Source organism: Haliotis cracherodii, unplaced genomic scaffold (assembly GCF_022045235.1).
Source record: "Haliotis cracherodii isolate W230 unplaced genomic scaffold, xgHalCrac1.p SCAF_3, whole genome shotgun sequence".
NCBI lineage: Eukaryota > Metazoa > Mollusca > Gastropoda > Lepetellida > Haliotidae > Haliotis > Haliotis cracherodii.
The window spans coordinates 22,275,791-22,297,508 of record NW_027266286.1 but is presented as its reverse complement, the minus strand read 5'-3'; the positions used below and the strand labels follow the sequence as shown (position 1 = coordinate 22,297,508).

The 21,718-nt window shown below is 48.7% G+C and overlaps 1 protein-coding gene across 1 annotated transcript in view; it reads left to right on the top strand.

Moving 5' to 3' along the window:
- LOC139473932 (centrosomal protein of 162 kDa-like) overlaps positions 1-21,473 on the top strand; it is a 49,002-nt gene extending 27,529 nt beyond the window's left edge. Inside the window, exons 20-32 of the mRNA XM_071256750.1 lie at positions 294-547; positions 1,193-1,343; positions 1,954-2,103; positions 5,336-5,497; positions 6,006-6,089; positions 6,297-6,524; positions 7,053-7,272; positions 7,877-8,023; positions 8,681-8,853; positions 9,001-9,108; positions 16,427-16,543; positions 19,213-19,362; positions 19,798-21,473. Coding sequence (XP_071112851.1) covers positions 294-547; positions 1,193-1,343; positions 1,954-2,103; positions 5,336-5,497; positions 6,006-6,089; positions 6,297-6,524; positions 7,053-7,272; positions 7,877-8,023; positions 8,681-8,853; positions 9,001-9,108; positions 16,427-16,543; positions 19,213-19,362; positions 19,798-20,070 — 2,217 coding nt within the window. The 3' untranslated portion in view covers positions 20,071-21,473. The remainder of the gene's footprint in view (positions 1-293; positions 548-1,192; positions 1,344-1,953; positions 2,104-5,335; positions 5,498-6,005; positions 6,090-6,296; positions 6,525-7,052; positions 7,273-7,876; positions 8,024-8,680; positions 8,854-9,000; positions 9,109-16,426; positions 16,544-19,212; positions 19,363-19,797) is intronic.
- Positions 21,474-21,718: the final 245 nt, after the last annotated feature.

The following is a 21,718-nucleotide window of genomic DNA, read 5'->3' as shown; positions in this document are numbered from 1 at the left end:
CTTAGTTCAGCATCGACATCCCCTAGTTCAGCATCAACGTCCCCTAGTTCAGCATCGACATCCCCTAGTTCAGCATACCCTAGTTCACCATCGACACCCCTTAGTTCAGCATCGACATCCCCTACTTCACCATAGACATGCCCTAGTTCAGCATCGACACCCCTTAGTTCAGCATCGACATCCCCTAGTTCAGCACAGTCATAATCTCAGTTCAGCATCAACACCCCCTAGTATAGCCTTGAGGCTATCTGCTTGTAATGAGGATGTTTGTGTATACATTCCTATTTCCCCAGCTGAACGAGGGGGAGGGGGAGAGCACTGCAAGGAGGAAGCTGGGAGAGGTTTTGAGCGGGGATGCTGTTACGAGGGAGCAGCTGACAATGTTGGAACGGGAGATCAAGGACCAGGAATCTCTCATTGCCGGGTTCCAGACAGAGAACCAGCGACTGTATGGCGAAATGAAGGCTCTCCGTGCCAACACACGCTCAGCTGAGGAGAAAATGTTCTCTGAGAACCAGAGACTGATCACCGAGGTCACCAACCTAAAGTAGGTCGATTGTTTGTATGCGTAGCTTTTAATTCTGAAGAGACATCAGACAATGTCTGTAGATCCAAGTTTAGCATGATCTGTGTCATAGAGCCCCCAAATATGTTTCAATTCTTAAGAGACATCAGACAATTTCTGTAGATCCAAGTTTAGCATGATTTGTGTGTCATAGGTCACTGTAGAACTTGCTCTGTGTGTCATTATTATCCCCCACCCAACAAAGTTGGGGGGGGATATAGAAACGGGCTCCGTCCGTCCAACCGTCCGTCCAACCGTCCGTCCATCCATACGTCGGTCCGGCCGTATGTCCTGCCGTCACATTTCGTTTCCAGAGCATAACTCAGAAACCGCTCAATATTTTTTCATGAAACTTTGCAGGTCTGTCAAGTTCATGCTGAACTGGTGCCTTTTGCTATTAAGAAATTTTAGAATTTTTTATTTTTTACGTTTCCATGGCAACAAGATGGACTTAGGTTCCAAACTCTTCTTTTTTTTCACAATTTCCATGACAAGTTCCACCTCGGTTAAAAAAGGTTAGGGTTTGTTTAGATTTAATTATGTCATAAATTCTGCAACAGGGGCGGGGATATAGGCACGTTAGTGGCAAACTCTTGTTCCATTTAAAGAGAAATCTGTGTGTTGTAGGTCCCAGCTTGAGCAGAAGGACCTTGCGTTGAGGAACAAGGGCATTATCACAAGTCTCGCAGCACAGCAGCAGATAGCTGCTGGCAACGCAGATGCCCAGCTCGGCGCCAACAAGCTTGTCCAGCTACAGGCTGAACTGACGGAGGCTAAGGTGAAAATACTTTGAAACAAGAGAACACCTGTTTTAGATGATAAAGAGATGAAATAGCTGCTGTGTCAGCTGTAGTATGACCCAGAGTGTGTTCCAGCTCTGAATGTAGATGCAGAGTTTGCTACTTCAAGTAAACATTGCTCTTCGTGAGCATCAATTAATACAACTGACTAATCATTTTCACACAGTGACATTACTTTACTCATAGCTACCTCATGTAACAATACTATACTTACTACTGACAATAATGTCGATCTGATTCATGTGTAAATATGAAGCACTCCTGGGAAGGAGTTATCTCCCTTACGTCAATACATAAAGATTATTATACCAGCATGTGTGTTATACTGATTTAACAAATAATTGTCAGAATTTCTGTATTTCTTGAGCGAAAGTGAGGTAAATACATTAAATTCTTACATGAGTTTCTGATCATGACTGCCATCTTAGAAAAACACCATTGTCGAATGACATCAGCAATCCTTACTGATATATAGATTTGAATGACGTCACAATGCCGTCCATATGATATTTGCATTAGTGCACATACGATATGTATGAAGTCGGTTATTTCTAAGCCTGTGGGTGATACCGTACTGTCTGTGATCAGAGGCAGAGTGAGATCCAGCAGCGGGAGATGAAGGTCTTACAGCAGACCAAGCAGGAGCTCGACCTCCACATTCACCAGCTGGTGCGGGAGCGGGAAGATCTCAGTCGGGACCTTGACGCTGCAAAGAAGATCACACCAGAACAGGCCAAGGTAAGTTCAGGTTGTTGAAGGACATCAGTGAGGGTCTTGTGACAAAGATGTTCCTAGAACTGGCTAGGGAGAGATGGGGTTGGTAGGAGATCAGTGAGGGTCTTGTGACAAAGATGTTGTTAGAACTGGCCAGGGAGATGGGGTTGGTAGGAGACCAGTGAGGCTTTTGTGACAAAGATGTTGCTAGAACTGGCCAGGGAGAGATGGGGTGGGTAGGAGATCAGTGAGGGTCTTGTGACAAAGATGTTCCTAGGACTGGCCAGGGAGAGATGGGGTTGGTAGATCAGTGAGGGTCTTGTGACAAAGATGTTTCTAGAACTGGCCAGGGAGAGATGGTAGGAGATCAGTGAGGGTCTTGTGACAAAGATGTTCCTAGGACTGGCTAGGGAGAGATGGAGTTGGTAGGAGACCAGTGAGGGTCTTGTGACGAAGATGTTGCTAGAACTGGCCAGGGAGAGATGGGGTTGGTAGATCAGTGAGGGTCTTGTGACAAAGATGTTTCTAGAACTGGCCAGGGAGAGATGGAAGGAGATCAGTGAGGGTCTTGTGACAAAGATGTTCCTAGGACTGGCTAGGGAGAGATGGAGTTGGTAGGAGACCAGTGAGGGTCTTGTGACAAAAATGTTGCTAGAACTGGCCAGGGAGAGATGGATTGGTAGGAGATCAGTGAGGGTCTTGTGACAAAGATGTTGTTAGAACTGTCCAGGGAGAGATGGGGTTGGTAGGAGATCAGTGAGGGTCTTGTGACAAAGATGTTTCTAGAACTGGCCAGGGAGAGATGGTAGGAGATCAGTGAGGGTCTTGTGACAAAGATGTTCCTAGGACTGGCTAGGGAGAGATGGAGTTGGTAGGAGACCAGTGAGGGTCTTGTGACAAAGATGTTGCTAGAACTGGCCAAGGAGAGATGGATTGGTAGGAGATCAGTGAGGGTCTTGTGACAAAGATGTTCCTAGAACTGGCTAGGGAGAGATGGAGTTGGTAGGAGACCAGTGAGGGTCTTGTGACAAAGATGTTGCTAGAACTGGCTAGGGAGAGATGGGTTGGTAGGAGATCAGTGAGGGTCTTGTGACAAAGATGTTGTTAGAACTGGCCAGGGAGATGGGGTTGGTAGGAGATCAGTGAGGGTCTTTTGACAAAGATGTTGTTAGAACTGTCCAGGGAGAGATGGGGTTGGTAGGAGATCAGTGAGGGTCTTGTGACAAAGATGTTGTTAGAACTGTCCAGGGAGAGATGGGGTTGGTAGGAGATCAGTGAGGGGCTTGTGACAAAGATGTTCCTAGAACTGGCCAGGGAGATGGGGTTGGTAGGAGATCAGTGAGGGGCTTGTGACAAAGATGTTCCTAGAACTGTCCAGGGAGAGATGGGGTTGGTAGATCAGTGAGGGTCTTGTGACAAAGATGTTCCTAGAACTGGCCAGGGAGAGATGGAGTTGGTAGGAGATCAGTGAGGGTCTTGTGACAAAGATGTTAGAACTGGCCAGGGAGATGGGGTTGGTAGGAGATCAGTGAGGGGCTTGTGACAAAGATGTTCCTAGAACTGGCCAGGGAGAGATGGGGTTGGTAGGAGACCAGTGAGGGTCTTGTGACAAAGATGTTGCTAGAACTGGCCAAGGAGAGATGGATTGGTAGGAGATCAGTGAGGGTCTTGTGACAAAGATGTTCCTAGAACTGGCTAGGGAGAGATGGAGTTGGTAGGAGACCAGTGAGGGTCTTGTGACAAAAATGTTGCTAGAACTGGCCAGGGAGAGATGGATTGGTAGGAGATCAGTGAGGGTCTTGTGACAAAGATGTTCCTAGAACTGGCCAGGGAGAGATGGGGTTGGTAGGAGATCAGTGAGGGTCTTGTGACAAAGATGTTTCTAGAACTGGCCAGGGAGAGATGGTAGGAGATCAGTGAGGGTCTTGTGACAAAGATGTTCCTAGGACTGGCTAGGGAGAGATGGAGTTGGTAGGAGACCAGTGAGGGTCTTGTGACAAAGATGTTGCTAGAACTGGCCAAGGAGAGATGGATTGGTAGGAGATCAGTGAGGGTCTTGTGACAAAGATGTTCCTAGAACTGGCTAGGGAGAGATGGAGTTGGTAGGAGACCAGTGAGGGTCTTGTGACAAAGATGTTCCTAGGACTGGCTAGGGAGAGATGGAGTTGGTAGGAGACCAGTGAGGGTCTTGTGACAAAGATGTTGCTAGAACTGGCCAAGGAGAGATGGATTGGTAGGAGATCAGTGAGGGTCTTGTGACAAAGATGTTCCTAGAACTGGCTAGGGAGAGATGGAGTTGGTAGGAGACCAGTGAGGGTCTTGTGACAAAGATGTTGCTAGAACTGGCTAGGGAGAGATGGGTTGGTAGGAGATCAGTGAGGGTCTTGTGACAAAGATGTTGTTAGAACTGGCCAGGGAGATGGGGTTGGTAGGAGATCAGTGAGGGTCTTTTGACAAAGATGTTGTTAGAACTGTCCAGGGAGAGATGGGGTTGGTAGGAGATCAGTGAGGGTCTTGTGACAAAGATGTTGTTAGAACTGTCCAGGGAGAGATGGGGTTGGTAGGAGATCAGTGAGGGGCTTGTGACAAAGATGTTCCTAGAACTGGCCAGGGAGATGGGGTTGGTAGGAGATCAGTGAGGGGCTTGTGACAAAGATGTTCCTAGAACTGTCCAGGGAGAGATGGGGTTGGTAGATCAGTGAGGGTCTTGTGACAAAGATGTTCCTAGAACTGGCCAGGGAGAGATGGAGTTGGTAGGAGATCAGTGAGGGTCTTGTGACAAAGATGTTAGAACTGGCCAGGGAGATGGGGTTGGTAGGAGATCAGTGAGGGGCTTGTGACAAAGATGTTCCTAGAACTGGCCAGGGAGAGATGGGGTTGGTAGGAGACCAGTGAGGGTCTTGTGACAAAGATGTTCCTAGAACTGGCCAGGGAGAGATGGGGTTGGTAGATCAGTGAGGGTCTTGGGTCACACCAGGATTGCAGGCCAGATGAGGTTGGAGGGCCTCAGGGTAGTTCAGACAAGCCAGAGTCAATTGTGTTTTGGAGGACATCAGTGAGGGGCTAGTGAGGAAGCACTTATCACAGCAATTAGGCCTGAGTGGATTCTGTCAATTTCGTTCTGAGGAAGATCTTACTAGAACAGCCAGGTTGAAGTAGGGGGTTCGGAGCATCCCAGAGATTGACCTGGCCAGTAGGATCACAGATCATCTCTTGTGAGTTATTGATGTGAGCTGAAGGTTAATCTGTTGTGTAGGAGCTGAAGGCCCAGCATGAGGAGGAAGTGTCCCAGTTGAAGAGGAAGCTGAAGTGGTATGCAGAGAACCAGCAGCTGCTGGACAAGGGGGTGGCGAGTATGAAGAAGAAAGAGGAAGAAATCAGACAGCTGAAACTGAGACTGGAAGGACTCACAACTGAGGTGAGGGATGATAGGTGGGAGGACAACGTCGAGGACAGACTGTAGGGAATTAGATGAGGGGTGAGGTCATACATACTGTGGGTAGGATGGTGGCTGAATGGTACAGATGCTGGACATACAGATTGTGGGTGATGACGTGGCGGACAGGCTGTAGAGGACAGATAGGATGGTGAGGACAGTTGGGCGGGGCTGAATGGAATAGATGCAGGACATACAGATTGTGGGTGACAACATTGCTGACAGGCTGTAGAGGACAGATAGGATGGTGAGGACAGTTGGGCGGGGCTGAATGGAATAGATGCTGGACATACAGATTGTGGGTGACAACATTGCTGACAGGCTGTAGAGGACAGATAGGATGGTGAGGACAGTTGGGCGGGGCTGAGTGGAATAGATGATGGCTGAGTGAGAACATAGACTATGGGGAATGGTGTGAGGACATGGAAAACTGATTTGAGTTTGGAATATCTTCAAGGTGGCTATGTGTGACAGTCTGTCTTGTTTGTAGACTGGGCGCAAGTTAGAGGAGAACAAGCTGAGGGCGAGAGAGCGAGCCTCGGATGCCAAGAAGATTCAGGACCTCCAAAGACAGGTAGGTTCCATCATCATCATCATCATCATCATCATCATCATCATCATTATTATTATTATCATTATTATTGGGTTTTTTATTCCAACTGGACCATACCTAATCAAGTGTGCTTTGTGAGTCCAGATTGTTTCTTGCTGTTGTTCTCCTATCTGGACTATTCCAAGAGTGTTGAGCCCGAATTAAATGTCTCCGTTGGTGCTGATGCAGGTGAAGGAGATGGAGCAGATCATCCGTCGCCGCCACCCCAACTCCCTCCCGGCCTTGATGATGGCTGCAGCTGCAAGTGTGGGCGAGGACCAGGCTCCCCCCGTCAAGTCCGCGAGTGTCACGGTGCTGGAGAACCGCATCAAGAAGCTGGAGGAGGAACTGGCCAGCAAGGACGAAGCCTCCAACACCCTGCTGCGGGCCATGGAGCAGAAGTACAACAACATCAAGGTGGTTTTCTTGGGGACTTTGTTGTTGTTTAATGCTCTGGTAGATAGGTAGACTGCACTAGTCTTTTCAGATGCGGAGGTGGACCCTTTACATTTTAAGCGAAGATCCAGGATTTTGTGGCAATCTCTGTGGAGATCATGTGCCAGTCTCCATTGACATCATGTGTCAATCTCTGTGGAGATCATGTGCCAGTCTCCATTGACATCAAGTGTCAGTCACTGTGGAGATCATGTGCCAGTCTCTGTAGAGATCATGTGCCAGTCTCCATTGACATCATGTGTCAATCTCTGTGGAGATCATGTGCCAGTCTCCTTTGACATCATGTGTCAGTCTCCATTGACATCATGTGTCAGTCTCTGTGGAGATCATGTGCCAGTCTCCATTGACATCAAGTGCCAGTCTCCATTGACATCATGTGTCAATCTCTGTGGAGATCATGTGCCAGTCTCTGTGGAGATCATGTGCCAGTCTCCATTGACATCATGTGTCAATTGCTGTGGAGATCATGTGGTAAACTCTGTGTTGCAGTACAAGTTTGAGTCGCGAGTGTCTGACCTGGAGAAGCAGCTGTCCATCTATCAGAGGGTGGACGAGACGGGCTGGGGGGATCTCCCCATCACCCATGCTGCTGCGATGGAGCTGGAGTTGAAGGAGTTGCGGCAACGCTACACGCGGCAGGTGGCTGAGCTGCAGGCCCAGGTGGACCGACTCACTGGGGAGCTGACCAAGATCAACAAGAACCAACACAGTCAGTACCAACACTCTCACACAGTCTTACACACAGTCTCACACAAAGCTTCACACACAGTCGGTGTCAGCACTCTCACACAGACTTACACACAGTCAGTACCAGCACTCTCACACAGTCTTACACACATTCAGTGTCAGCACTCTCACACAGTCTTACACACAGTCAGTACCAACACTCTCACACAGTCTTACACACAGTCAGTACCAGCACTCTCACACAGTCTTACACACAGTCAGTGTCAGCACTCTCACACAGACTTACACACAGTCAGTACCAGCACTCTCACACAGTCTTACACACAGTCAGTACCAGCACTCTCACACAGTCTTACATACAGTCAGTGTCAGCACTCTCACACAGACTTACACACAGTCAGTACCAGCACTCTTACACAGTCTTACACACAGTCAGTGTCAGCATTACCAGTAGCTGTATAGCACAATTACTCATTTGATCCCACTCAAAGCCTTTCACATACAGCCAAACAGAAATAATGGCCATTATTAGATATGTAGATCACAACACATTTTGCTATTAAGATTGGGCATGTTATACAACAGAAGTCGTGAATGCTGTCATTATTGCATTATCCTGTCTTTAGACCTGATGAAGAATGACACCTCTCGACCCCCTGAGTCAGACCTCAACCAGCAGGTGGCGCTGCTGCAGCAGGAACTGGATGAGAAGAAGCACGACCTCCACGTCCTTCACACGTCCCTGGAGAGACTCCGCAAGGAGAAGACTGGCGGTGAGCAGGACTGACTTGTTGTACAAGTGTTATAATGAGGTTTAGATAGTTTCCTTTTTGGTCTCATGAGGGTTTGAAGCCTTCAACATTAATCTTATGTGGCTGAGAAGACTTCGGTCTTAATCGTATTTGGTCAAGAAGCATTCCGTGATAATCTTATGAGGCTGAGAAACATTTCAATAATAATCTTAAGAGGTTAAGAAGCATAACCCTTAGTATGATGAGGTTTAAGAGTTGTATGATGAGGTTAAAGAGTTGTATGATGAGGTTAAAGAATTGTATGATGAGGTTAAAGAGTTGTATGATGAGGTTAAAGAGACATCAGCATTAGTTGTATTTTGAGGTAAAATAGTTGTATGGTGAGGTTAAATAGATGTTTGATGAGGTTAAAGAGTTGTATGATGAGGTTAAAGAGACATCAGCATTAGTTGTATTTTGAAGTTAAAGAGTTGTATGATGAGGTTAAAGAGTTGTATGATGAGGTTAAAGAGTTGTATGATGAGGTTAAAGAGACATCAGCATTAGTTGTATTTTGAGGTAAAATAGTTGTATGGTGAGGTTAAATAGATGTTTGATGAGGTTAAAGAGCCTTAGAAATAGTCTTAAGCTGAATATGAAAGATGTTAATCACAAGACTTGCGTCCTGTTTGTTCACAGATACCACAAAGAAATCAAAAACTAAGGGCAAGGGTACCAGGAAGAAGCTCTCCACCTCCGAGTCTCAGTTTGACAGTTTCCCTCCAACAGCGGACCGGAGCTACGAGCCCCAGACATTTGCAGACTCGGAAATCACTCAAGTCCTGCATGAAAACCAAGATCTGAGAACTACGGTAAGAAGAGTGTTACAAACAGATGTTGCTGACAATCAATCTCTGTTTCCTCTTACGTGTTTATTTAAGTCGAGGAATTTTTTAATATAGCTGACAATGCATAAATGCTATTCATTCACTCCAAGCCATTAAACTTGCATGTGTCAGGTGGAGAGCCTACAGCTGGAACTGGACCAACAGAGAGTTGACCTCCGTAAGTCTCTAGCAGAGACGGAAGCTGTAGCACGGAAACACAGGGAGGATTACCAAGACCAGGTGAGCTTATCTTCTCAGCAGTAGGGGGCGGTCGGGTAGCCTAGTGGTTAAAGCGTTCGCTCGTCAAGCCGAAGACCCAGGTTCGATTCCCGACATGGGTACAATGTGTGAAGCCCATTTCTGGTGTCCCCCGCCGTGATATTGCTGGAATATTGCTAAAAGCGGCGTAAAACCATACTCACTCACTCACTCTCAGCAGTAGGATGATATTCAGGATGCCACATGCAGAGGACATAATTACCTTTTTGAGAACACCTGGTGTCATCACTTCTTTTCAGTGATCCATTCATATATTCTCTTTCTGATTAAATCCTCCTTGGGGCACTTATTGCATTTTCCTTGCTCAAGAAAATCTACATGACATAGTTGTAACCATTTTCCTTAATAAAAAATGTTACCACACAAAAAACTTCGTTTTTGTATGATATACGACCACCCTTACGGGGCCTCACCACCAACGGCGCCTCACGCCAGGGGGAGCAACTCTCACCCAAATCACTTTCCTTATGTCATCTGTAAGAGACAGACGTGTTGATTTTTCACACAAGACAAAATAAGAGAAATCTAGCGTTCGACAAGAACCATGGCTGACCAAACTGTATGTATGGTACATTTCTTTCATTGCAAAGGCGTAATACCTCGCATTGTGAAGTTATAGAGTTGTAATTGACGCCACGTGCACGGTACCTTTGAATTCAAATGGCCGTAATGGCGTCCATATTGTAGTTCCACGGGCTGATACATGTAACACCAAGGCCATTAAGAAACGGCTTGGGGTTTTGTTATATCATACAGCATTGGTCTACAATTTTTTCCTTTACAAAACCCAAGGTGGTGTGTTAATTTATAAACTACACTTACCTTTTTTACGGGTTTTACACCTTAGCGCGTAACACGCCCCTTTGGTGTTAAAATTAAACTACGACATTGGCTATTAGTATCGCGTTACAAATCGCATTCTACATTACGCCTTTGCTTCTAGTTTCACAATTTAAGCACGTATCTTTCCAATCTTTATATCGCACTGATACACGTTAATACCCTTCCCGCCCACCTCAGAAATTACGGTCTTGTTTACAAAGACCTTCAAACTGTGTACGGGTTGTTCTAAGACAGGCACGAACGCTGCCTGATATGTCTGGCGGAGGACATTGCCTTTACCCCCCAAAAGAGACAAGTTGACTTGTTCCACTTTAAAGAGGTCTATAAAGGCGGGGGTAGATATCAGATCTACTAAGACATTCCCCCCCCCCCCCCCCCCCCCCCCCCATCTGAAAAGGGTAAAAAAGCTGCCGAGATTGTCCCCCCCGCTCCCTCCCTCTCCGGGGGCCGGGGAAGAAGGCTCGAGGGTCCCCGGAGTAAGCACTGCACCCTCTCCTGCACTGTCTTTGGCAGACTGTTCTGCGTTACTTAAGTCGCCGATGGCGTCGATGATGGAGGTGAAGTCTCGGCTCCGACAGGAGCTACGGGCTGAGCCTTCCCCGTTGTCGGCGCCGGACGCGGCTTCGAGATCTGTGTTATGCCCGGCGTCGGCCGAGGCAGGCCACTTGATCTCGGGGACGATCCGAGACAGGGCTTCGGCTCCGGCTCGAGGTCGCTCCCCAGCGGAGGGGTGGCGGGCGCCGGCCCGTGCACTACCGACGCACAATTTTCCCTAGCGGAGCCAGACGCCTCTTCCGAGGCCGAGGCTTTCACTAGTGGATTCGTAGCCCGGAGCCAGGGGGGTTCCCTTTGTCTCGGGGACGATCCGAGACCGAGCTTCGGCTCCGGCTCGAGGTCGCTCCCAAGCGTAGTGGTGGCGGGCGCCGGCCCGTGCACCACCGACGCACAATTTTCCCTAGCGGAGCCAGACGCCTCTTCCGAGGCCGAGGCTTCCACTAGTGGATACCTGCCCCGGAGCAAGGTTGGTTCCCTTTGTCTCGGGGACGATCCGAGACCGAGCTTCGGCTCTGGCTCGTGGTCGATCCCCAGCGTAGTGGTGGCGGGCGCCGGCTCGGCTCGGCCCGTGCACTACCGACGCACAATTTTCCCTAGCGGAGCCAGACGCCTCTTCCGAGGCCGAGGCTTCCACTAGTGGATACCTAGCCCGGTGCCAGGTGGGTTCCCTTGAACCTCCGGCACCTCGGCACCGGGACTCGGCATCGGGCCGGGTGCAGAGGCACGTGCGGGACAGGATTGTCCAGGTACTGCCTCAGGTGGCTGCGCCCATGCCAGAGTCGGAGACACCCAACTTGACTAAGGTCAAGCAGGGCCGGCTGTTGCCCCCCCTTTCCCGCGTGCGGTGCGGAGTTGACGGCTGCTTACATATGCTTCGAGGAGCAATATCATAATGCATGCCAACAGCTCCGTGTGTCCGTACACTCCGCGTATCTGTCGGCTGTACAGAGGGAGTTAGCGGGAGAGGGTCCGGTCGACTCTTCGGAGTTGGCCGCTCAACTAACGGAAGTTCAGTTATCTTACGCGGGACGCTATTCGTAGCGGTGCCTCGCAGATGATGTGCGCTGTTATGGGCATGCGCAGGCGGTGGATGTCGGTATCTAAATACTCGACTTACACACGCCAAGACTTACTTGCTTTGCCGTATAAGAGGGTACCACCCTCTTCCCTGGGGCTCAGCAGGTGGTCCGAGAGGCCGCTCAATTGTATACTTCCATCAAAGACTCATGAGGCCATGTTGGAGGTACCAAGCGTTAAAACCGCGTAAGCGGGCCTCTCCATTGTCCCCTCCTACGCTAACGCACGGGTCAGACGTCCACACCTGCTTGGAAGCCGCCGCTTCCTTCATGTATAAGGGCGCCGGGAGGAGCAAGAGAGGCACGGGCCGGGGCAAGGCAGCTGGTCGAGACCAACAGCTTTTTCGCGGGGCTGGGAACGATGGGTTCCCATTAGCGCCCGAAGAGCCCCGGGTGAACCCACAGTCGCAAGTTATCGAACTGCCGACAGCCGGGGTCCACTGCCTCCAGCCGGATGTCCCCGTAGGCGGCCGACTGGCTCTATTCCTGAAGGAATCGGAGACAGTTACATCACAATCCCCGGACCCCGTCCATTTTAAGGGATGGCCATTTGCCTCGGTGGAAACATCATCCGCCCCTCCCCTTCTCCGGGATAAAGCACACTCCGGTGCCTGCTACCCGAGAGAAGGCGGAATTCCTCTGTGCCGAGGGACAGGAAAGCGAGGGCTTCTACTCGACTTGTTTCCTAGTCACCAAACAGTGATCTCACCTGTCGAGACAGGAGAATGGCTAACGTCAATAGACTTAAATACGCCTATCTCCACACACCAATACACCCCGAGTTCAAGAAATACCTGAGGTTTTCTTTCGACGGGAGGTGTTATCAGTTCAGGGTTCTACCATTCGGGATCTTCACGGCCCCGAGGGTGTTCACCAAGCTGATGTTGATTCCCGCCCAAGTGGCCAGGTCAAAAGGTCGGTTCTGCCATCCGTACCTCGACGACTGGTTACTAAGAGCTCTATCGCAATCCCTGAATCAGATAGCTACACAACAAGTGATAGATATTCTGATCACTCTAGGGTGGATGGTCAGTCTCAAGAAGTCAGATCTGAGCCCCACTCAGAATCTAGTCTTCCTAGTGGCTAATTTCAACACGGTGAGAGGACGTGTATCTCTGTCACAAGATATCAAGTCCCTTAAGCGCAAGTCACACTGCTCGTACATAGCTCCAGTTACTGGACAACATGGCGGCGACAGTGGATTTGGTCTGGCGGGGCGCTTGAGAATGAGTCCCATTCAACAAGCACTCTGTCGACTTTGGGCGAACTCGGAAGATCTCGAGACTGTGCTCGAGACTCCGTAGTGGCTCATTACACACCTCCAGTGGTGGACCGAGGTCGGGAATCTGTCCCGGGGGCTCCCCCATCGACACTCCCGTTCCGTCTCTCACAGTTCAAACAGACGCGTCACTCTCCGGCTGGGGAGGCGTTCTGAATGATCACACTGCCTCGGGACTATGGTCCCAGCAGGAGATCAAACTGCATATCAATGTGCTAGAACTGAGAGCGGTCAGGTTGGTGTTCCAACGCTTCCCGGGTCTGCTTCGTGGCCAAGTGGTTCGTCTAGAGATGGACAACCAAACGGCGATGACTTACATCCGGAAGCAGGGGGGAACGGCGTCTCCGTCGCTTCGACGAAAGACGTGGCAGTTCCTACTATAGTGCGACTCTCACGATATCAGGGTGCTACCTGTTTATCTCCCGGGGGTGGACAACGTCCGTACGGACGCTCTGTCTCGCCGGATCCTCGCTCCTCACGAGTGGAGGCTCGACCCGGGGATATTCGGGATTTTCTCCCTGTTATACAGGCCGTTACAGGTGGATCTGTTTGCGTCTGTGATGAATCACCAGACACCAACGTTCTGCTCCCGAGTCCACGACCCGAGGTCGGTGGCACCGGACGCCTTCCAGCTAGATTGGACGGACAGAATTCTGTGGGCATTCCCCCCAGTACCTCTGATTTCCAAGGTCCTGTCTCAGCTAAGCACTCAGCCTGCGCGACTAATTGTGCTCCTGGCACCTCTTTAGTCGGCGCAGAGTGGGTTTCAAGTAATACTCAGGTTTCTGGCTCAGCCTCCTGTTATATTACCTTTATGACCGGACCTCCTATCCCAGAACGGGGCCCTCCACCCGAATCCCAGGATTCAATGGGTGGCTTGGCCACTGTCAGGAATCGCCTCCTGAAGAGCGGTATTCCTGCACGAGTTGCAGACACAATACTGGCTTCGCGGAGAGATTCGACAAACGTTCAGTACGATAGATAGGCCTGCTATGCGCCCTGGTGTGTCGATAGAGGGATTGCAGATCTTTTTTTCTGCAGATCTCGTATCCGTGCTTGAGTTTCTCCAGTCGCGACTAGATGACGGCCTGGCCGCATCAACAGTCCGGGGATACTCTACAGCTATCGCAGCTTTTCACGTCACTGTCGACGGGGCACTTCTGGGTGCACACCCATTAGTGCAGCGCTTTTTAGCAGGTGTGGACAGGATCCGACCGCCAGTTCGGCGGATCAGTCTTGGGACTTGTCAATCATTCTCGATTGGCTGTCCGGTCCTTCCTTTCGGGATCTGTCGTCTCTCTCTCTTCAGCTGTTGAGCTGGGAGACGGCATTCCTTGTAGTGGTAACGTCCGGCAGACGGGTAGGCGACATTCGTGTTATGTCAGCCGATCCCGAAATAACTGTCTTCCATGCAGTCGATAAATATCACCGGGACAGAGTCAGTTTTCGACTACCGGACTCTTACCGTCAAAGGGTCGCACACGCTTCCACGTGAACGGCTCCTATTGAGCTACCTGCTCTTTCACAGCCTTCCTCGTCGGGGACCACTGCAAGACATGCTCATGTCTTGGATGTCCGCACGACTCTCAAGGCCTATATCAGCAGAAATATTGGTGTCCGTAAGGATAACCAACTATTTTGCTGTTACGGCGGTAGGAAGGTTGGCTCACCTGCGAGTAAACAATCTATCTCGAGGTGGATAGTTTCAACCATTTGTACAGCGTATACGCTTACAGGCAGGGACCCCCCTACCAGGTTGAAGGCTCATTAGGTTAGAGCAGTGGCTGCGTCAAAAGCGTACGCCGCGGCTCTGCACATTGAGCAGATCTGCTCCGCGGCTATTTGGAGCCAGCCGAGCACGATTCATCAAACCTTACCAACTCGACAGACGCTCAAGCGAGCGTACTCGGTTTGGTCAGTCAGTTCTCCGAACGGGGCAAAGTTCTAATCTCTAGCCGATTGAGCATTCGAGATTTTAGACAGTCCTCCGGTTATACTGTTCGGTAATGGTCCGGATTTTATCTTCTGCGGTCGATAAATATCATTCCTTACTACTCGATAATACTCGTATTTTGCGCACGCGCTCCTTCGATCCTCGGGGACCCTCTGGCCTAGCTCAGCGCTGGTTATGGTCTCTCGTGATCTACGCCCCTACATCACTTGTTCAAAAAAAGTGTGGGGGTGGGAGGTGTTTCGAGTTCTCAACTTATGACAAGCCGCAAAAACAGGCTTTATCATAATATATGGTCGACCACGCCCTGTCTCTAGCCCCCGCCTTTCGACGGTGGTGCCTCACGATAAGGTTGGTTCCATTTATTGAACTCAATATTTTATTCTGTTGAATATTTAAATACGATGTATTTATTTACGCCTGTTGCTGACGGATGCCACTTCCTAGATTATCTTTGGGAGTCTGTCCTGATGCAATAAGTGCCCCAAGGAGGATTTAATCAGAAAGAGAATTTTACAAACCTGTAGAGGTTATGAATTCTCTGATGAAATCCTCCTTGGGGCACGGCCACCCACCGCCCCACATTCCGTCAGCATTTGACATATGGAAAGTGATTTGGGTGAGAGTTGCTCCCCCTGGCGTGAGGCGCCGTTGGTGGTGAGGCCCCGTAAGGGTGGTCGTATATCATACAAAAACGAAGTTTTTTGTGTGGTAACATTTTTTATTAAGGAAAATGGTTACAACTATGTCATGTAGATTTTCTTGAGCAAGGAAAATGCAATAAGTGCCCCAAGGAGGATTTCATCAGAGAATTCATAACCTCTACAGGTTTGTAAAAATTTTCAACCATATTTTGCCTTTTACGCCGAATGGAATATTTCAACAGATAATCAAGACTGATTATTCTCAGGCGTTGACATTTTATATAAATTGTTAAAGATCTTTTCTTATAAGGTTTGATATTACCAATGGTACGTTTTTTAGATGTTGTAGTACTTGTTGTAGTAAGTTGAAGGCTTAACTTGGGCCAATTTTGAGTCAATCTCATTAAAATCAGATCTTAGTTCTCCCTACCGCCAAATAAAGATCTGAGGACATCCCAGTACGGGTCATGTCAGAACGAACTTTCGCGAATTTTGACCGACCAGTGAAATGATTGACAAGAAATCGACGTTAGCCAATCAGAAGGCAGCTTTCTCGAGCTTTTTGAGACTAGTTTTAAACTGGCGACTACGCTTCGAAACATATTTTGATGTATTCTCGATTAAAAAAAATTAAAACTGATAAGAACATTCTAGAATGGCTTATATATGGCCATAACTGTCGTTCGTAATACCCCGTGTTAAATATTTCGTGGTTGCATGATTAGAAAACACATTCCGACAGTCACTTTCATGATCTGGTAAGCGACGCTCTGATTGGTTGGATGAAAAGTCACTCTGACGTGACCCTTAATGGGATGTCCTCAGATCATTGTTTAGCGATAGCGAGAACTAAGGTCTGATTTTAATGATATTGACTTTGAGCCAAAGTTTGTAAGATCCATTCAACGAAGAGTTGTCTCCCCTGTTTCAGATTGACAGCCTGCGACTGTCCCACCAGCAAGAACTGCAGAGAGTGCTCAGTGACCAGGCCTTCCAACACTCCTCCTCCAAACTGGCTGAGCTGCACGGCAAGTGTGACAGTCAGGAGGTAGGCCTTCCTTTCTTCCATACATCACACATCATTCCACACCAGTGAAAACAACCCCACTCCACCTCCGAAAACTAGTACCCTAATCCTTCCCCAGCCTCACGCAGCCCACTCAGCACCACCATGCCAACTAATACTCTGTCTGAGTTCAAGCCTGCTGAACCAAACCATCCGTCAAACTCAAACTGAAAAGTACTGATTTGAGTGATATGACTGAACAAAAGTGTCTTAAATCCCACTGCTGGAAACCTCACATCTCTTGGGCAACATCTCCCAGGGCTTGGTGTTACTATCTGCACTCTGTTACCTATGGACTCATTTCATTTCTACCAGAACACCACCTCAATCCCCCACCAGTTGACTGATCTCTCCCAGAACACCACCTCAATCCCTCACCAACCGACTGATCTCTCCCAGAACACCACCTCAATCCCTCACCAATTGACTGATCTCTCCCAGAACACCACCTCAATCCCTCACCAACCGACTGATCTCTCCCAGAACACCACCTCAATCCCTCACCAATTGACTGATCTCTCCCAGAACACCACCTCAATCCCTCACCAGTTGACTGATCTCTCCCAGAACACCACCTCAATCCCTCACCAGCTGACTGATCTCTCCCAGAACACCACCTCAATCCCTCACCAATTGACTGATCTCTCCCAGAACACCACCTCAATCCCTCACCAACCGACTGATCTCTCCCAGAACACCACCTCAATCCCTCACCAGTTGACCGATCTCTCCGAGAACACCACCTCAATCCCTCACCAACCGACTGATCTCTCCCAGAACACCACCTCAATCTCTCACCAATTGACTGATCTCTCCCAGAACACCACCTCAATCCCTCACCAACTGACTGATCTCTCCCAGAACACCACCTCAATCTCTCACCAACCGACTGATCTCTCCCAGAACACCACCTCAATCCCTCACCAACTGACTGATCTCTCCCAGAACACCACCTCAATCCCTCACCAACCGACTGATCTCTCCCAGAACACCACCTCAATCTCTCACCAACCGACTGATCTCTCCCAGAACACCACCTCAATCCCTCACCAGTTGACTGATCTCTCCCGGAACACCACCTCAATCCCTCACCAACCGACTGATCTCTCCCAGAACACCACCTCAATCTCTCACCAACTGACTGATCTCTCCCAGAACACCACCTCAATCCCTCACCAACTGACTGATCTCTCCCAGAACACCACCTCAATCCCTCACCAACCGACTGATCTCTCCCAGAACACCACCTCAATCTCTCACCAACCGACTGATCTCTCCCAGAACACCACCTCAATCCCTCACCAGTTACTGATCTCTCCCGGAACACCACCTCAATCCCTCACCAACCGACTGATCTCTCCCAGAACACCACCTCAATCCCTCACCAACCGACTGATCTCTCCCAGAACACCACCTCAATCCCTCACCAATTGACTGATCTCTCCCAGAACACTGCCTCAATCCCTCACCAGTTGACCGATCTCTCCGAGAACACCACCTCAATCCCTCACCAACTGACTGATCTCTCCCAGAACACCACCTCAATTTCTCACCAGTTGACTGATCTCTCCCAGAACACATCGATCCCTCACCAATTGACTGATCTCTCCCAGAACACCACCTCAATCTCTCACCAGTTGACTGATCTCTCCCAGAACACATCGATCCCTCACCAATTGACTGATCTCTCCCAGAACACCACCTCAATCTCTCACCAGTTGACTGATCTCTCCCAGAACACATCGATCCCTCACCAGTTGACCAATCTCTCCGAGAACACCACCTCAATCCCTCACCAACCGACTGATCTCTCCCAGAACACCACCTCAGTCCCTCACCAATTGACTGATCTCTCCCAGAACACCACCTCAATCTCTCACCAATTGACTGATCTCTCCCAGAACACCACCTCAGTCCCTCACCAATTGACTGATCTCTCCCAGAACACCACCTCAATCTCTCACCAATTGACTGATCTCTCCCAGAACACCACCTCAATCCCTCACCAACTGACTGATCTCTCCCAGAACACCACCTCAATCCCTCACCAACTGACTGATCTCTCCCAGAACACCACCTCAATCCCTCACCAATTGACTGATCTCTCCCAGAACACCACCTCAATCCCTCACCAATTGACTGATCTCTCCCAGAACACATCGATCCCTCACCAATTGATTGATTGATATCTCCCAGGCCACCTCAATCCCTCACCAATTGATTGACTGATCTCTCCCAGAACACCACCTCAATCCCTCACCAATCGACTGGTCTCTCCCAGAACACCACCTCAATCCCTCACCAATTGACTGATCTCTCCCAGAACACATCGATCCCTCACCAATTGATTGATTGATATCTCCCAGGCCACCTCAATCCCTCACCAATTGATTGACTGATCTCTCCCAGAACACCACCTCAATCCCTCACCAATCGACTGGTCTCTCCCAGAACACCACCTCAATCCCTCACCAATTGACTGATCTCTCCCAGAACACATCGATCCCTCACCAATTGATTGATTGATATCTCCCAGGCCACCTCAATCCCTCACCAATTGATTGACTGATCTCTCCCAGAACACCACCTCAATCCCTCACCAATCGACTGGTCTCTCCCAGAACACCACCTCAATCTCTGTTCTGTTCCAGGTGATGATCCAGCACCTGCAACAGCAGCTGGCCAAGTCAGAGGTTGATGCAGAGCAGATATCCATCCTCAAGATACGGGAAGCTGCCAAGCAGAATCAGATTGAGAAGCTCCAGGACCTGCTGCAAGAGGCCAAGAAGAGTCACTCTCCTGTAAGTTTTGGCCTTCTCACTGTACACATGGGCTTCAGTGTGGCAGATCAGGGATGACACATCATGCTGGTTGTTGGCCCACTGTGATCAGGGCTTTCTTCCCTCATCAAGCTGATACTTTGTGTTCAAAGCAATCGTAACCAAACCTACTCACTTTTCTGTGATCTCATTTTGATCAGTTTGATTCTCACTGTTGATTGGTTGGTTGGTTTGTTGTTTAACGCCGCACTCAGCAATATTCCAGCTATATGACGGCGGTCTGTAAATAATCGAGTCTGGACCAGACAATCCAGTGATTATTATCATGAACATCACCTTTTACGGCAAGTATGGGTTGCTGAAGACCTATTCTACCCCGGAATCTTCATGGGTCCTCTCACTGTTGAAGTTTCTTGGATGGGCAACACCTGAGATCTAACGTTTTATCTATTACAGGAAATGCGTCACTTCGAGACTCTGCAGGAGAAGATTATTCAGATGGAGAACCGCCACGAGCAGCGGGAATCTGAACTGAAGCAGATCATAGCCAACACTCAGAGAGTTGCTTCCCTTGAGCTCGACCAGGAAGGAGAGAAATGGAGGAAGATTGTCGAAGTGAAGAACAAAGAGATCGAGAAGTTTCGGGCAGAGCTGGACTCAATCCTGGACGTTCTGCGCCTCCTCCAGAAACAAGGTGTCATGTTACCTGTCAGCTCCATTCATTCATGACATCCAGAAACATGTCGTGACATTAGCTCAGGGTCTCATGACAAGATGTTCTGAGGAACATCAAACTTTAAACTGTGATAACCTGTTCAGCAGGTGCTGAATGTGCTCTCAGGGAGCCATGGTACACAGCCAGGGCAGTACCATGCATGAGATAATCCTAACTCTCACTGTCATCACCTCAATGAAATCTGACTCTCAAAGTGCTGCAGTTGCTATTAGGGGGTGCGGTTGGGTAGCCTAGTGGTTAAAGCGTTCGCTCGTCACGCCGAAGACCCGGGTTCGATTCCCGACATGGGTACAATGTGTGAAGCCCATTTCTGGTGTCCCCTGTCGTGATATTGCTGGAATATTGCTAAAAGCGGTGTAAAACCATACTCACACACTCCCTCACTGCTATTAGGGATTACACACTGCTTGCATCAGACCAGTGTTAGATGTCAACAGTTATGATTCAGTCAGAAAATTGATGTAGTGAGTGAAAGGTGTTTTACACTGTAGTCAAGAATTGTAGCTATTACATGTGGTATGTAGGGATGGTGGGGTAGGCGAGTGGTTAATGCGTTCACTCATCACGCTGAAGACCTGGATTCCCCACATGGGTAAAATGTGTGAAGCCAATTTCTCTGTGTCCCCTGTCGTGATATTGCTGGAATATTACTAAAAGCGGCACTCACTCACTCACTCACTCACTCATGTGGCATGTAAGTTCTTGAGACAAGCCAGTGTACATGATCCCCCAATCTCATTAAAATCAGATCATAGTTTTTGCTACCGCTAACCAAATATCTGAGGACATCCCATTATGGGTCATGTCGGCACGATCTTTCGCAAACATTGACTGACCAATGAAATGACTGACAAGAAATCGACATTTGCCAATCAGAAGGCAGCTATCTCGAGCTTTACGGACTAGTTTCAAACTGGCGACTACGCTTCGAAACATATTTTGACATATTCTCGATTAAAAAAAATTAAAACTGACCAAAACAACATTCTGGAATGACTTATAGATGGCCTAGATAGTATGGAAATAATCATAAAACCCGTAACTGTCGTTCGGAATACCCTCTGTTAAATATTTCGAGGATGCAGGATTAGAAGACACATTTCGACTGTCACTTTCAGGATCTGGTAAGCGACACTCTGCTTGGTTGGATGAAAGGTCGTGCTGACGTGACCCCTATTGGGATGTCCTCAGATCTTTGTTTAGCGGTAGCAAGAACTAAGATCTGATTTTAATGAGATTGCATGATCCCCATGACATGGAATTATATGACAACAGGTCTCTCAGTGGCTGGACACACACACCGAGGGGTGGATGTCAGAAGCTGGCGGCAGATCGTACAATTTGTAATCTACCAGTCCAACGTTAATATTTCAATAATGACACGTCTTGACCACTGTCTTGACCACTGTCTTGACCACTGTCAGGCAGTTGATCCTGATCAGCCAAACGCCTGGTGTATTAGAGGTCAGTATGTATACACTTGTATATTACCAATATATATTGTGTACTATAATTAGATATATATTTATTTTGTAATACCATGTATTTGTAAAGAAAAAATGAAAACAAATTCCGTGTTTTTGTTTTTTGTAAAACTGATCACAGGGCTCAAAAAAACATGCAAAAGTGCAACCTATTATT